General features: G+C 34.5%; 1 protein-coding gene across 1 annotated transcript in view; it reads right to left on the reverse strand.

Annotated features, from left to right (window-relative positions):
* LOC136983923 (uncharacterized) overlaps positions 1-15,706 on the reverse strand; it is a 33,258-nt gene that overhangs the window by 11,295 nt on the left and 6,257 nt on the right. The window contains exons 2-3 of the mRNA XM_067280812.1: positions 4,445-4,607; positions 296-415 (exon numbers count right to left, since the gene is read on the reverse strand). Coding sequence (XP_067136913.1) covers positions 296-415; positions 4,445-4,607 — 283 coding nt within the window. The remainder of the gene's footprint in view (positions 1-295; positions 416-4,444; positions 4,608-15,706) is intronic.

The raw sequence follows: 15,706 nt of genomic DNA on the forward strand, positions 1-15,706 counted from the left end.
AGCGAGCCAAATGAGTGCTAAACACAGACTGATGTAGCACGCGCACAATCCGAGACTTCTCCTCTCCTCGTCACTTGTTAAGCGAGTCATTTTTTTACAATTTGTTTTGCTCATTATGCAAATTACTCATTACAAGATGTGCTAGTTAAGCGAGGTTCCACTGTATTATAAAATTAGTTTATATTTATATAGTTTGCATTTATAAATTATTTTTACTGGATGTAAGTATTCTTATCATATATAATATAATTTAAATTTTCATTAAAAATTTAACTCTCAATTTGGACATATTTACCTGTTTTTGCTGAAACTTGAAAGACAATATCACAGTTATGATAGTGGGCAAATTCTGTTAATTTTTGTTCATCAACAGAGGAAGGTAAGTCACATTTGTTCCCTACAAGTACTTTTAATGCTGTCGTAAAAATAAAATCTTATAAGAAAAATATTTAAATGTATGACAAGTTCATTTTATAAAAATTTGTATATCATGATAATAATAAACAACAATTTAGTTATAAAATGTTTCTTTATTAAATTCCACTTCTATATCTGTTGAAACTTTCCATAAAACAGTCTATTTCCATTATGTTCCATTCCATTGTGTGATAGTTTTTATAAATTAAAGTTTTATACCAAATCACTAAATTCATTACATTTTTTAAAATTACAACCAAAAAAAAAAACCCACCTTTAAAAAATCCAGCAATGAAATTAACTAACTAATAACATTTTTGATCATTTTAACTGATCTTCAGTTACAATAAAATAAAACGTAAATTCAAAAATTTAAAAATGAACGATAACAAGAATTCTAAAATAAATAAACAACAGAAATCGTAGTTGAGATTAATAAATAAATAACTACAGAAATAAAATAAACAATAAAAAGTAAAAATAGATGAATAAATGCTTTAGCTTTAGTGCTCACATCAGCAATACTTTGTGAATTGGTAGTGCAACAATTAGAAAACAACATTCTATCCAAATTCCAACACCTCATTATCTTATACACTAGATATGTTGATGATGTCTTCTTCTTGTGGCAGAGAAAACCAAACCTGCAGCATTTTTTAAAAGCAATCAATGATAACCTCTACAATTAAAGATTACTCCTACAATTAGACCAGGAGAGTAAAACAACGGTAAACTTTTTTGGACATTTCCATCCCTTGCAAATATGACAAAATTTGGACCAAGGTATACAGGAAACCATGTTTTCAACCTATTTTAATTCCATATAACTCTGTTAATCCTCTGCACATCAAATTTGCAGCCTTTAGATCCTTGATAAAAAAGGTATACACATTGTACCAGCATATGGGACACCGTAACGGAGCTGAATTACATCTTAAAGATCATAGAACAACAGGGTTATCCAATAAAAACGATTCAGAAGTTGATTGCAACCTTCCAAACATCAATATGTCAGCATACATAAGTAGACTAGAAATGAAGAGTGGTTTTAAATTATATCCCATCTTTAAGAAGGATACATAAGAATCGTAGGCACAAAAAACCTTTCACACACTATTTCTAGCAGACAAATTAATGAGCACAAACGCTTTCGGCCGTTTTAAAAGGCCTTCTTCAGGTGCACTGAGGACCGTTGGAAGGTCGGATAGCCAATGTTTACGTGACGTCATTGTTTATGAGGGGTTTCCTCTTACAAGTGACGTCTTAGCAGAGAAGGTTTAAACGAAATTGACCTTGGAAAATATTTTAAGATTAGCCAAGATGCGTGAACTATTGTCGAAGATATGCGAATTGTGAAAGGCGGAAAAAAGGAAATAGAAAGAAAAAGGAAAAAGAAACCTGATAAATTTAGAAACTGCACGAGAGAACAAAACGGACAAGGAGAACAATCGAAGCGATAGAGATCTTTACTGAATCCCTCAAAGGAAACTGCATTAACAGCAGGGATGCAGATTCGCTTTCCCCTGCCTGGCGGTCACTCCTCGATAACCCCCTTAATTAAATAGGCCGGTCCACCCTCTCCCTGTCCGTTTCGTTCTCTCGTGCAGTTTCTAAATTTATCAGGTTTCTTTTTCCTTTTTCTTTCTATTTCCTTTTTTCCGCCTTTCACGATTCGCATATCTTCGACAATAGTTCACGCATCTTGGCTAATCTTAAAATATTTTCCAAGGTCAATTTCGTTTAAACCTTCTCTGCTAAGACGTCACTTGTAAGAGGAAACCCCTCATAAACAATGACGTCACGTAAACATTGGCTATCCGACCTTCCAACGGTCCTCAGTGCACCTGAAGAAGGCCTTTTAAAACGGCCGAAAGCGTTTGTGCTCATTAATTTGTCTGCTAGAAATAGAGTGTGAAAGGTTTTTTGTGCCTACGATTTCAAATTAGTTCTAGCTTTGTGTGCAGAGATTAGATACATAAGAAAGTGGCCAGAGCTAATAATGTTGTTAAACGTATATACTGATGCAGCCCAATGATATTCAGAATTTTAAGGAATGATAAGAAACCATATAACCATAATTTGACTGCAGGGATTTACTCCACCTCGTTAATCGACAAACGTTTCAAATCAAAACTGGTCTATATGGGTGCCACTATACGTAATTTACGTCGTCTCAAAGAACATAAATACATAATTGATAAAAATCTCAATCATACGATGCTGACAGCTTACTCGCAACATCGGGACATACAAGTACAACGAGAGCAGGCAACCATCGTCAGACCCACATCTAATATACACACTATGAGATATCTGAAAAAATTGGAAATTTTTAAAGCAACAAAAAATCCAGTCGCATCAACCATAGACACACAGAGAGCTTGTCTACCACATGGTGGTCCTTTTATAAAAGTAAATTTTATTAAGGGACATTTGTCTATTTTTCCCTTTTTTTATTTTATTTCTGTAGTTATTTAGTTATTAATCTCAACTATGATTTCTGTTATTTATTTGTTTATTTTAGAATTCTTGTTATCATTTATTTTTGAATTTTTGTATTCATATCCTTCTTTATCGTAACTGAAGAAAATCAGTTAAACTGATCGAAAACATTATTATTTAGTAAATTTCATTGCTAGATTTTTTAAAGGTGTGTTTTTTGTTGTAATTTATATATCCAGTTGATGCAAAAAATATATGGGTATTTTTTTTAAGATTTAAAAATACTATAATTAAATAAATAAATAATGAAAACACCACCAGACTCTCTTAAATTAACAGATGTCAACAATACATATTTATTTTTCTTTAAATTTGGTTTAAGTGAAGCATCTCTCACATTCTGAAATTATTATTCTGATTCTTATTAATTTATAACTTTTTCTATTATCTTAATGTTAATACAACTATTTAAAATTCTTTGACTCCATTCAAAGTTGCTCTTCTATGTTTAATTTAAAGCATTGTTTACTTTTATATTGACTATAGTAATTGCAATTTTTACATTCTCAATCATATGATTTTTCTTTTTTTATCATCAGCTTATTATTTCTATAATTATTAATTTGTTTTTCTTTTATAACAAATTAAATGGAAAATATTTATTTCAAAACAAGCTACTTTCATGAATTTATTCTTTAGATTTAATTTCATTTATATGATACCTAATATGAAAAAAAAGTCATGCAGTCAACATTAATAAATGTCAAATTTCAGACAAATCTAGAACCTCCCATCCAAGAATTGCTAGTTTTACAGACACAATGCAAGCCACATGTGAGTGCACATTGTGTGTGAAAAACTCTTACTTTTCAATGGTAGGTTCTAGATCACTCATCTTTTAGCTGTGACTTTGCCCCCTCCAATTACTGTCTTTTTGGGCCAGTAAAGGGAGTGCTTTTGGGAATGAGATCTCACAGTGATTAGGAAGTTCAGACTGAGGTGCTGCATTTTCTTTGCTAACAATAAATCACATTTTTTGAAGATTGCATTTTCAAACTTGTGAAGCAATTGGCCAAATGCATTAATGTTAATGGATCATATGTCAAAAAAAATAGCCTCTTCCCATTTGGCAATGTTTCTTTTGGTGTTACTTCTTTTGTGAGTTGTCAAAAAAATAAAGGTCAAAACTTTCTGATACTCTCTCATATATTTCTACCATGAACTTGGACCTCTTTATCCAATGAGCCAACAGAATGCCAGAATTTTAAAATTTCAAGTTTTGGACTAAAATTTGTTTGGATGCTCTTTCTTTTATTTTGTTTGTGCCTATTTATCAATTTGTATATCCACATTATTTTATTTGTAAGTTACTGTTAAAGTAAACTGTGTTTATAAAGCAATCGCAGATACAGTTTATTTTAACAATAACTTCTTTTCCTTACAAGAACAAATAATTTAAACTTACTATTCAAATTTATGAACTTAGAAATCTTACTTTTTTCTAGTACAATAATTACATTTATTAAAGTTTACTAAAATTCAAATAATGATATTTCCTGATTGTAAAAATGAATAGAAAACTTACCTGACTCTGCATAATTATTAGCATCTTGAAGCCATTGTGCCAAACCAAGTAAAGAATCTGGATCAGATACGCTATATATTAAAAGACATACATGTGAATTCCGGAAATAATTTCTGGTTAAGGTCCGAAATCTTTCAGTTCCAACTGTATCCCATAAAACCAGCTACTGAATAATAATAAATTGTATATAAAACTAAATTATAATAAATAACAACATATTATACTAAACAAACTATTCGATAATAATTTAAAAATTATTAAAATTTATTAATGATTTTGAATCTCTAACAATTTCATATATTGAGTTTAAATACTATATATATTCTAAAAAGTACATATTAATTCATTCTCAACAATGACACAATGTTTGTTCTTAATAACATTTAACATTGCTTTGTAATACAGTAGAACATACTTATTGTAAACATAGCTGTTATCATCAATCATTATCAGTCTCAAACCAATCTTTAAACATTAACCCATGTTAATCATTATTTGCTTATTCATTCATTAACTGATGATTATTATTTGTTAGTACAGTATTTTAAATTTTGACATTTCTTATTTTAATTTTATGTTATGTTAGTTGTTGTTAACAACAGTATCGGATAAATTGGCAGATACACCAACAACTTCCATAAATGATCGGGCTAAATTTTGGATATATGATTATAGATTAAAAATGAATTTGGCACTAGAGTTAGGCATTAGGCACCATCTCTTATTAAAATTAATAATTATAATATTTAATTAATTTAGATTAAACTGGAAGAAAAGAATCAGCCCAAAGCAGGACTCGAATTAATATATAATTATTAATTTTAATAAGAGATGGCACCTAATGCCTAACTAGTGCCAAATTCATTTTAAATCTATAATCATATATCCAAAATTTAGCCCAATCATTTATAGCAGTTGCTGGTATATTTGCTTATGATATCGGGTTTCATTTGATGTGTATATATGTAAATTGGCAGAGAAATGACATGGGATGAACTACTATTATTGATCATTAATAATAATAATAATTAAAACTAAAAAAAATGTACAGTGGGTGATCAGTTAATGAACATAATCCATTGCAAAACTTTGTTCGCTATCCCAATTGTTCGTTAATCAATTATCAATTTACCATAAATTTTTATGGGAATTTGATTAATTCGTTTGGAAACCCCAAACAATAAAAAATATAAATAAACGTAGTAAGAAAGTATATATGTAATAACAAAAATACATATTTACAGTCTTGCATTTTTATTAGTCATGTTTTTTCCATTTATGGGGGTTAAAGAATGTCTAATGTCGATTGCTTTTCTCTCTTCTTCACGATTTTTCAGAAGTAATTAATAGCATTGTAATTGTAGAGATCCCCAAAAGCCTATTAACCTCAACCTGGTTTGGATGCCATTCTAAGACTGTTGTTCTGACATCCTCCCACTTCTTCAAAAGAACTTTAATAGTAAATAGCAGCATTAATCCTCTTTTTCAGAAGAAAACATATCTTGCCGAGTTTCTTGGTGTTGTTCTGTTGTCAGATATGTTTCAGGTTCCATTATGAACTCTTTAGTGTTCTTTATTTCTCAGATGTGATTTTTGTTACTCCTTTAGCTGTTTGAATCTTCTTGATTATACTGTATCTTTCTTAGATAAGATTGAACTGCAGCCTGCTGTAAACCTGTTCAAGCCATACTGCCCAGCAACATCAGACATCTTCTGCACACTCTATACCTTTGCTATTATACTCTCACCTTTCGAAAATAAAAACCCACGCAATACTTAGCGAGTGCCCGCCCAACAGTCTTGCAAAAAATAAAAATAGACACTCAACCTGCTGGAATTACAAGGGAAAGTTTCAAAGTTCAGAGGAATACTATCTTGTAGTGCTACGCAACTATGTATTATTGTTATTATTATTATTATTAATTATTTTCTCGGTTTCCTTTTTGTATGTATCGGGTTTTCTTGGTTTGTACCGTGTCGCGTGGAATTTTCTTATGATGTCACCTTAGGATACGTGAGAAGCTTTCTGATTGGTCCAGAGTGGGACAATAAGTGAAGCGGACTTCCGGAGAGCGGGAAATATAAATTGAGGGACTCTCACGATTGAGGACACTTTTTGGCTGCTTTTGGATTCGTCGAGGAAGGTTGCCGAGGAAGGGTCAGCAAGGACGTCGGAGTTAGACCGGGAGAACAGGAGTCTAGAAAGGGCGACCACTTTCAGTCGGGAAGCACAATCCGTTTCCATCGTAGTGTAATTGAGAAGTATCAACGAGGGACGTACTTCTGGTGACGTAAATTACGTTCAGGTATCGGAAAGAACTATTAGTTTTGTGAATTAACGTAAAGAAAAGGAACGCTTGGAACTCGAGATCGTGTTGCATTTACTTAACATAATACCGTGATTCGTCGAAGGCTAATATATGCAATTATTGTATAGAAGGAAAATGTGTATGTATATATGTATATAGAGTATTGTAAATTTCGTTAGTTTTAAGTCGTGTATCGTGTAAACTTGAGGGTTAGGAAGCATCTCGCGGTTATTGTACTGTTAGAATAAATTACTGTTGTTTCGCCAAATTCGTGCACGTGTAATTGGTCATTACTTGAGTCCTTAACATACATCCTTATTACATCCGTGGACTTAGATCCATCGGATAATCAACATTGGCGTCCGCGACAGGATATTGATCGGGTTGTTTGTTGTAAAAGGACCGACCAAACGTGCATCTTGTATTAACCCCTCATCCTACTGCCGCTTATATCTGTAATTATAGCCATTGGAATTGTAAATTATATTATTGTAAAACCAAAAGGTTTCGGTAAACTATGGATGAACAAATTACCAGCGGATCTTCAGGGGCAGGGGAATTGGGCAATGTGCCTATTGTAACGGGATTTATGGGCATGATCCCATGTTTTTCGAACCTGCCCGGAGATATTTTAGATGTGAGTAGGTTTTTCCAAACCGTCGAGAACGTCGCGTCGTTGGCAAGCTGGGATGAGACTGTGAAGGTCACCGTAGTTCAAGCCCGCCTAAAAGGTGAGCCCTTGTCTTTATTTTTCGATTTAAGGGACCAGGGCGTCATGAGCTATGATGAAATAAGGAGGGCTCTTATAAAGTGCTTTGGTCGTAAAGAAAAAGAACAGGACCCGTTTGATCAGGTATTAAAGATCTCCCAGAGAAGAGGGGAGAGGGTTTGCGAATACGGGATTAGGATTAAGTCGTTGTTTTCACGAGCGGTGACGCGCAATTCTAATTTAGCGACGCTTCGCGACAATGCTGTTAAGGAATGCTTTATAAAAGGACTACTAGCGGAGATTAGGAGGCAGGTGATGCAGAGGCGGCCGGACACCTTGGATGAGGCGATAGTAAAGGCCGAAGAAGAAGAGGAAATCGAATCGGCCTGCAACAAACGAGGTGGGATAAGTGAGGTATGCGCAAATGTTGAGCATGAAAGGGGGTTGGAGAGAAGGGAAGTACAATTGGGTAAGCGTGTAGAGGAGTTGGAGACTCAAATAAGGAGTTTGACCGAGTCCATGGCATCTTTACTCGAGCACATGAAGGGGAACAATAACCGCGAGAGGTGGGGAAAAGAGCGCCGTTGTTACACGTGTGGTGAAATAGGCCATATTTCGAGAAAATGCAACAAGAGAAGAGGTTTAAACTAGTCAGAGGTCATTTGAAAGGTCAGGCGAATGACCGGTTAGTTAAATTAGAACTGACCAGAAAGATCCACTTGTCAGACCGGGGGTTACCGATTGTAAGAGGTGTAATCCTAGGACGTGAAATTGCTGGTCTAGTAGATACAGGTGCAGAAAGGACCGTAATTAAGAATGAATTGACTGAATATATCAGGCGTGAAAATAGGAATTGGGTGGTCCCAAACAATTCATGTATTAGTGGGATGTCGGGAGCACTCATAAACAGTGATGAGGCCGTAGCAATCGAGTGCTGTTTCCACGATGGGAAAAAGGTATGCACGACAACACCAAGTGTTGGGTTTCCTGAAAGGGCAGGTTACGAGATGATCATCGGGATGGACATTATTTGCCAGCACCCTGGGCTGTTGGTGGGGATCGAATCAGTGGTTAAGGCAGATAAGCAAGGTCGTGAAGGGAGATTTTGTATTAATATAAATAGTGAGGTAGGGGTGGCAGAGGTAGAAAGAGAGGTGTGGAGATTGGATCACCTAGATGAACCGGTTAAGAGGAAAATAATAAATATTTTGAGAAAGTATCCGGACGCTATTGCTAGCGAAATTGCCGAGTTATCTGGCACTAGCAGACATATGCACTCTGTTAGCCTGACGTCGGAACGTCCGGTCAACGTTAGACAGTACCGAATTCCGTACAGTTACTTACCTGGCCTTAAGAAGCAAGTTAGTGAGCTGATAAAAGCAGGTATATGTGAGGAGAGCTCATCGGAGTGGAACTCTCCTATACATGTTGTTCCTAAAAGCTCTGGTGAGATTCGTATCACTTTGGACCTGCGAAAAATTAATGATATAACAGAACCCCAAATATTCCCGATGGCTCGAATAGACGACATCTTATCCCAACTTAATGGGAACAGATATTTCTCGGTATTGGACTTAAAAGCAGGGTATTTCCAGATTCCTCTAGATCCCAAGGTAAGACACATATTTGCGTTCTCCACACCATGGGGAAAATACCAACTTTGTAGGATGCCTCAGGGTGGGAAGAATAGTGGGAGGTTTTTCCAATACATTATGACGAAGATCTTAGCAAAATTTGTCGGAAATAGCTGCTTTGTGTTTCAAGATGATATTGTATTATTTTCACAAAGTTTGGAGGATCATCTTGAGCTTGTCGATCGAGTAATTAGTACATTAAGGGATGAGGGCCTAAAATTAAATCCGAGTAAATGCCAAATATTAGCAAAGGAGGTGAGATATTTAGGACATATTATTAATAGCGAGGGTGTGCGACCTGATCCCAACAATGTTGAGTCGATCAAGAAAGTGGAAACACCTCGTAGTGTAAAAGAGGTCCGCAGTTTTCTCGGTGTGGTTGGATTTTTTCGGAATTTTATCCCGTCGTTTTCCGATATCGCTGCTCCATTAACAGAACTCACCAAGAAAGGGAAGAGATTTTTATGGAGCCCAGAATGTCAGAGAGGTTTTGAAAAGTTAAAAGAGGCAATAGCAAGCCCACCAATTCTAGCTCACCCGGATTTTGATAGACCATTCTATTTGCACACTGACGCATCTGACAACGCGGCAGCTGCGGTGCTCGAACAACGGCACGAAAAGGGACTGGCTCCGATAGGCTATTTTAGTAGGAGATTTCAAGGGGCAGAAATCAATTATTCCACAATTGAGAAAGAATGTCTAGCAATTGTTTTAGCCTTAAGACACTTCAAATTTTTAATTCTAGGCCAAAAAACGATAATACTCTCTGACCATAAACCCCTTGTGTTCCTTAGCAACATTCAAAATGGGAGCAAGCGTCTGACTCGTTGGATAATGGAGATTATGGACTACCATATAGAAGTCCAACATGTGAAAGGCGTTGACAATAAAGTAGCGGACTTCCTTTCGAGGAACGTTAACGGGGTTCATCACTTCGATGTTGAATCTACAAGGGCTGTAATCCCTAATAGATACGAGATTGGTTTATCACAGGATCGCGATGAAACTTTTGGCCCCATAAAAAGGGATTTACTGAGAAGCCCCGGGAATAGAAATATTGGGAGCTATATGCACCAGTATGTAGTAATAAGCGAATGCCTGTATAGAAGAAGCCTCTTGAAGTCCCGTGACAAGTATGTTAGCCAATTATGCGTAGGGGAGGATCTTGCTAGGGAAGTGATTAAGGCTGTTCACGAAAACAATCTGTCGGGGCATTGGGGCGTGCGAAAAACTATAATTAACATTGAGAAACACTATTATATTCGGAATTTGAGAGAGAAGGTCGAAGGTGTCATTAAGACGTGTGAAAGGTGCCAGAGGCATAATGTACACAAAGGAAAGGCTCCTTTCCAAGAAAACGAGACGGCTGAGGCACCTTTCCAAAAGATTGCTGTGGATATAGTAGGACCTATCCGCACATCGAGCAGCGGTAACCGATTCATCCTTGTAATAGTAGATATTTTCACTCGTTTCGTCGAAGCACACCCTTTGAAGGACCAAACTGCATGGTCTGTGAGTAATACAATATTTAATGAAATCGTTTGTAGGTACGGTGCCCCAGAAGTAATTATTTCCGATAGAGGTACCAACTTTCTATCATCTTTATTCTCGGACTGTTGCAAGTGGTTAGGAATTAGGAGGAACATTACTACCGCTTATCGACCTTGTGCGAATGGCACGTGCGAACGGGTGAACAGATCGTTAGTCGAAATGATAACTAAATCCTCTGACGATGGGAGAGTCGAATGGGATGAAATGATACCTTCTGCATGTTTTGCCTATAACAATTCGCACCACACTGCCATAAATGAGTCACCTGCCTTCCTCTTGTATGGTGTTGATCCCCGTACCCCTAATATCGAATACCTGCCTGATGATATGTCTACCGATGAGCGTAGGGCATTCCTGGTCACGAAACTCCGTGCATTACGGGAAAATGCGAGTATCCATGCGCGAAATTACAACAAGAAAGGAAGGGATTATCGAAGCAAAGGGAGAACATTAGTAAGTTTTTCGGAAGGGCAGAGGGTTTGGGTGAGAAAGAAAGGTGTTAAAGGGAATAAGTTTTCTTATAATTATAAAGGACCCTTTCGGATCACCAAGGTGATAAACCCAACTACGTATCGTGTGGAGGGTTGCAATATGAAGGATCAGGAGACTGTCCATGTCGATCGCCTAAAACCTTGCTATGGCTATCCGATTTGTAATAAGAAAAAAAAGAGGGAGGATAGAGGAATTGTACTGGAGGATGATGATGAAGTCCTGGATGATCGGTTGGTGAGGAGACGTGGGGTGGTCACTAACACGCAAGGTGTTGACACAAGTGGTGTGCAGAAGTGCACTGACCTTGAGGTGCGTAAGAAACCTTATAACCTACGTGAACGCAAAATTGATTTCCGTAGTTTGCACTACGGGAAGTGAGTCGCTTGGGGGGGAGATATGTAGTGCTACGCAACTATGTATTATTGTTATTATTATTATTATTAATTATTTTCTCGGTTTCCTTTTTGTATGTATCGGGTTTTCTTGGTTTGTACCGTGTCGCGTGGAATTTTCTTATGATGTCACCTTAGGATACGTGAGAAGCTTTCTGATTGGTCCAGAGTGGGACAATAAGTGAAGCGGACTTCCGGAGAGCGGGAAATATAAATTGAGGGACTCTCACGATTGAGGACACTTTTTGGCTGCTTTTGGATTCGTCGAGGAAGGTTGCCGAGGAAGGGTCAGCAAGGACGTCGGAGTTAGACCGGGAGAACAGGAGTCTAGAAAGGGCGACCACTTTCAGTCGGGAAGCACAATCCGTTTCCATCGTAGTGTAATTGAGAAGTATCAACGAGGGACGTACTTCTGGTGACGTAAATTACGTTCAGGTATCGGAAAGAACTATTAGTTTTGTGAATTAACGTAAAGAAAAGGAACGCTTGGAACTCGAGATCGTGTTGCATTTACTTAACATAATACCGTGATTCGTCGAAGGCTAATATATGCAATTATTGTATAGAAGGAAAATGTGTATGTATATATGTATATAGAGTATTGTAAATTTCGTTAGTTTTAAGTCGTGTATCGTGTAAACTTGAGGGTTAGGAAGCATCTCGCGGTTATTGTACTGTTAGAATAAATTACTGTTGTTTCGCCAAATTCGTGCACGTGTAATTGGTCATTACTTGAGTCCTTAACATACATCCTTATTACATCCGTGGACTTAGATCCATCGGATAATCAAATTCAAGAATCTATGATCAGTATATACCAGGTTGAGCATCAATGTCGACGTCTCCCGCGCTCCGAAAAGTTTCGAATTGTTGTCCAAAGACAAGGGAACACCAATCGGTAGTCATTATTTTATATTGCTTCTTCTTATGTTTGTTCTGTGAGGTGTTTATTGTCTGAACATAAAAATCTTTTGTGAAAATGTTCGTTATCTGATTCGTTCATTAACCGAACTGTTCATTAACTGATCACCCACTGTATTTTCATTTATCTGTTATTAAAATGCAAGCATTCAAATAAAGCTATACGAGTGTTAAGCAATTAAACTTTTAATCATTTAATCATTTTAGATTAAAAAAATTATTAAATGTTATAAATGGTAATATTTTAAAATAATACAAATAATGACAAACATTTCTAGCAGAACACGTACACTAGAGTTCTGATAAATAAAGTGGACAGGACCATGATTAACTCAAATTACAAAAACTTGGATTATACAGAATAACATTAAAAAATTGAAAGAGATGAAAGAAAAAACAAATAATAAATATGTAAACTCAAAATCTAAGCAATAAACTGGATGTACTTTAATGGACAATCCAGGATTTTGTGTTAGATCTCTAACTGTTGGGATTCCAAAATGATCAATAATAATGTAATTATGTTGAAGTATAATTATTTGCTTTCAACATTTGACACTGTTTAGTTCAAGATCGAAAATTTGTATTGTTATTTGTATTCTGCAAAAACAGGTGGAACATCTAGCAGATTCACAGTCTGAACCACCGGATACAACAATTATTTCCATGCAAACAGAATTGTTGAGTAAACATGTGTAAATTGGAATATTTTTCTGGTGGTCTTATGATACATCATTTAGGAAACTTGCAACATTTCAGATTACTAAGTAGTGTAATCTATTGATGCTATCAGAAATTTTATAATCCACTAGAAAAATTTTCCAACCATTCTACTTCATTTAATAAATAAAAATCTGTTGAGTTGGCAGCATTTATCAAAAATTTTATTTAAAAGAAAATACATGAAAGAAAATTAAGAATTACATAGTGTTATGTAGAATAGAATTATAGACAAGACCTCCCATAGAGGAGAGTGAGGAAACAATAAAAAGTACTTGAATCTTGTAACCATTAGGTTGTTAATAGTACTATGTACCATATATTGTTGTTCTATTTGAAACTGTACTCCAAAGTTTAGCATTTGAAAAAATGTTAATAATCAGAAACCACAAAATTTATGGCAACATTGGCTAGCTTAATATTGAATTGCTGCAAAACAGAGAACAAACCACCATAAATCCCAGCAAACTCCTTTAATAACAAACATTATAAAAGGAGTTTGTGCTGAAATTTACGGTTATCCAGTTTCTGCATTTAATTCTTTGAGATTTGTTCTCTGTTGAGATTTTTGCTACCTAGAAAATATAAACTATATAACTATATAACTAACACAAAATATAAACTATATTTTAAAAATTATTTTAATCCTTTTGTATTTCTTTCTAAATAATAATATTACCAACTTGTATTATTTTTCCTCTGAATTTGCCTTGAGTGTCACCTTATTATTGTAATTTTTTTATTATATTTTATTTTTTATTATTGTCGTAACCAAAATGAACCCCAGCCCCACTGCTAGCAATAGAACGATACAAACCAATGTGCTTACTCTCACTAGTCGCTAGCTTTCTAAGGCAGCAACAGACAACAGCTCTGTGCCATGTAACATGCAACGAACAAAATGTACGCTCATTTGGATAACCTGTGAACACGTGTCACTCCATTGCTGCAGCTGCTCGCCCCAAGCCATTTTCTGTTGGTCTTTGCCACGAACACAAAGGGTTTTGTCAGTGTAGCATTCTTTATTTCCAATGCTCATGCACACCTTAGTACCGATAGTGCGATATAAAATGATCTTTATGAATCTTAAACATAAGACAAGTTTATGACACATAATTGACAAAATCTTAATCTTTTCAAAACTCAGGACTTTTTTAAAACACCGTGGGATGCGGGACATATTACTCATATTATAGTGAGGAAAAAAATATATTGTTTAGTAATACATGAGTGCTATTATCTCATTTTGTGACTCAATTTAATATCAAGATATAACTATCGAACTATAAAAATGTGTAAATCATAACACTAAATGTTATTAATATATAAAATATTTCTCATTCTCACTGAAAAATTTGATGTTCTTTATTATGAATCTAAATATAAAATCCTTTATTTTTATTGGAATTTATATATTAACAAAAAAAAAGGAGAAAAATAAAAAGACAGATGAATAATATTATGAGTAATATATTTTTATTCACTTACACCATACACAAGTTGTATTTTATCAATGAGTAATCAGGATAAAAATAAAATGTCAAATATTGCTAAATATTCATTCTATCAAAAATGAACAAATATAAGAATGAATTAATTCTGAAATAGTAAATTTTATGATTTAATAAAAATCTGATTATTTCATTTAAAAAAGTTTATCTCATTTCTTTAAAAATAAAAACATTTTATTGTTCAAATTAAAAAAATTCATTTGAACTAATTTGTTTTATCTTCCAAAATTACCTTAATGAAGCAAACAACATAATTTCATTTTAAAATCAGCAGAGATTTTATTCCAATTAATTTAGAATATATATAAACATCTCAAGAATCAAATTTATTAATAATCATCTATCGATCAGCCAAATTAATTGGGCAATATTATGCTACAATTAATAATTAGAAATTACATGTTTTTTTATAATTATTAAAAACAATAGTTAAATTTAAATTGGAATTATATGTCTACAGTATTCAAGTATTCATTTAGTTTAAATTATTCTATAGATTTTACATTTTATGCAAAATAATGCAGATTTTTCTTCTAGAACTGTTTAGTTGTTATAAATTTTTGTAGCTTATTACCATACAATTGAGAGAGACCAAATCAGAATGAAATGCAGAAATAATAAAATAATCCTATTTAATTTTCATAAATTCAATATAATGCTAGAAATATGAAAATCTTGTTTAAGAAAATCATGACTGAAAGGCATTAAAAGTCAAAAAGCTGATTCTAAATAACTGTATTAAAAAGAAATCTTACAAAATACAAATCAAATAAAATAATACATGGCTACAATGACCTGTAGATATGGGATTGAATCCAAACAAGCAACCCCAAGAATTTTTCACAGGTGGTCTGTCCTGATATGTTGAGTCCTGTCCCTCACTACTGGGCTGCACCCTTTGTGGGCCATTACGAATTCAATGATATTTAGCCATACCTTTGGACCCATAATAGATATAATTTAAAAAGACTTCTTAATGCCCACAGGCAGAAAAAGAAAAAATGAAATAAGTTGTGACGCCCG

This window comes from Centruroides vittatus, unplaced genomic scaffold, assembly GCF_030686945.1.
Source record: "Centruroides vittatus isolate TY-2023 unplaced genomic scaffold, ASM3068694v2 contig_897, whole genome shotgun sequence".
Lineage (NCBI taxonomy): Eukaryota > Metazoa > Arthropoda > Arachnida > Scorpiones > Buthidae > Centruroides > Centruroides vittatus.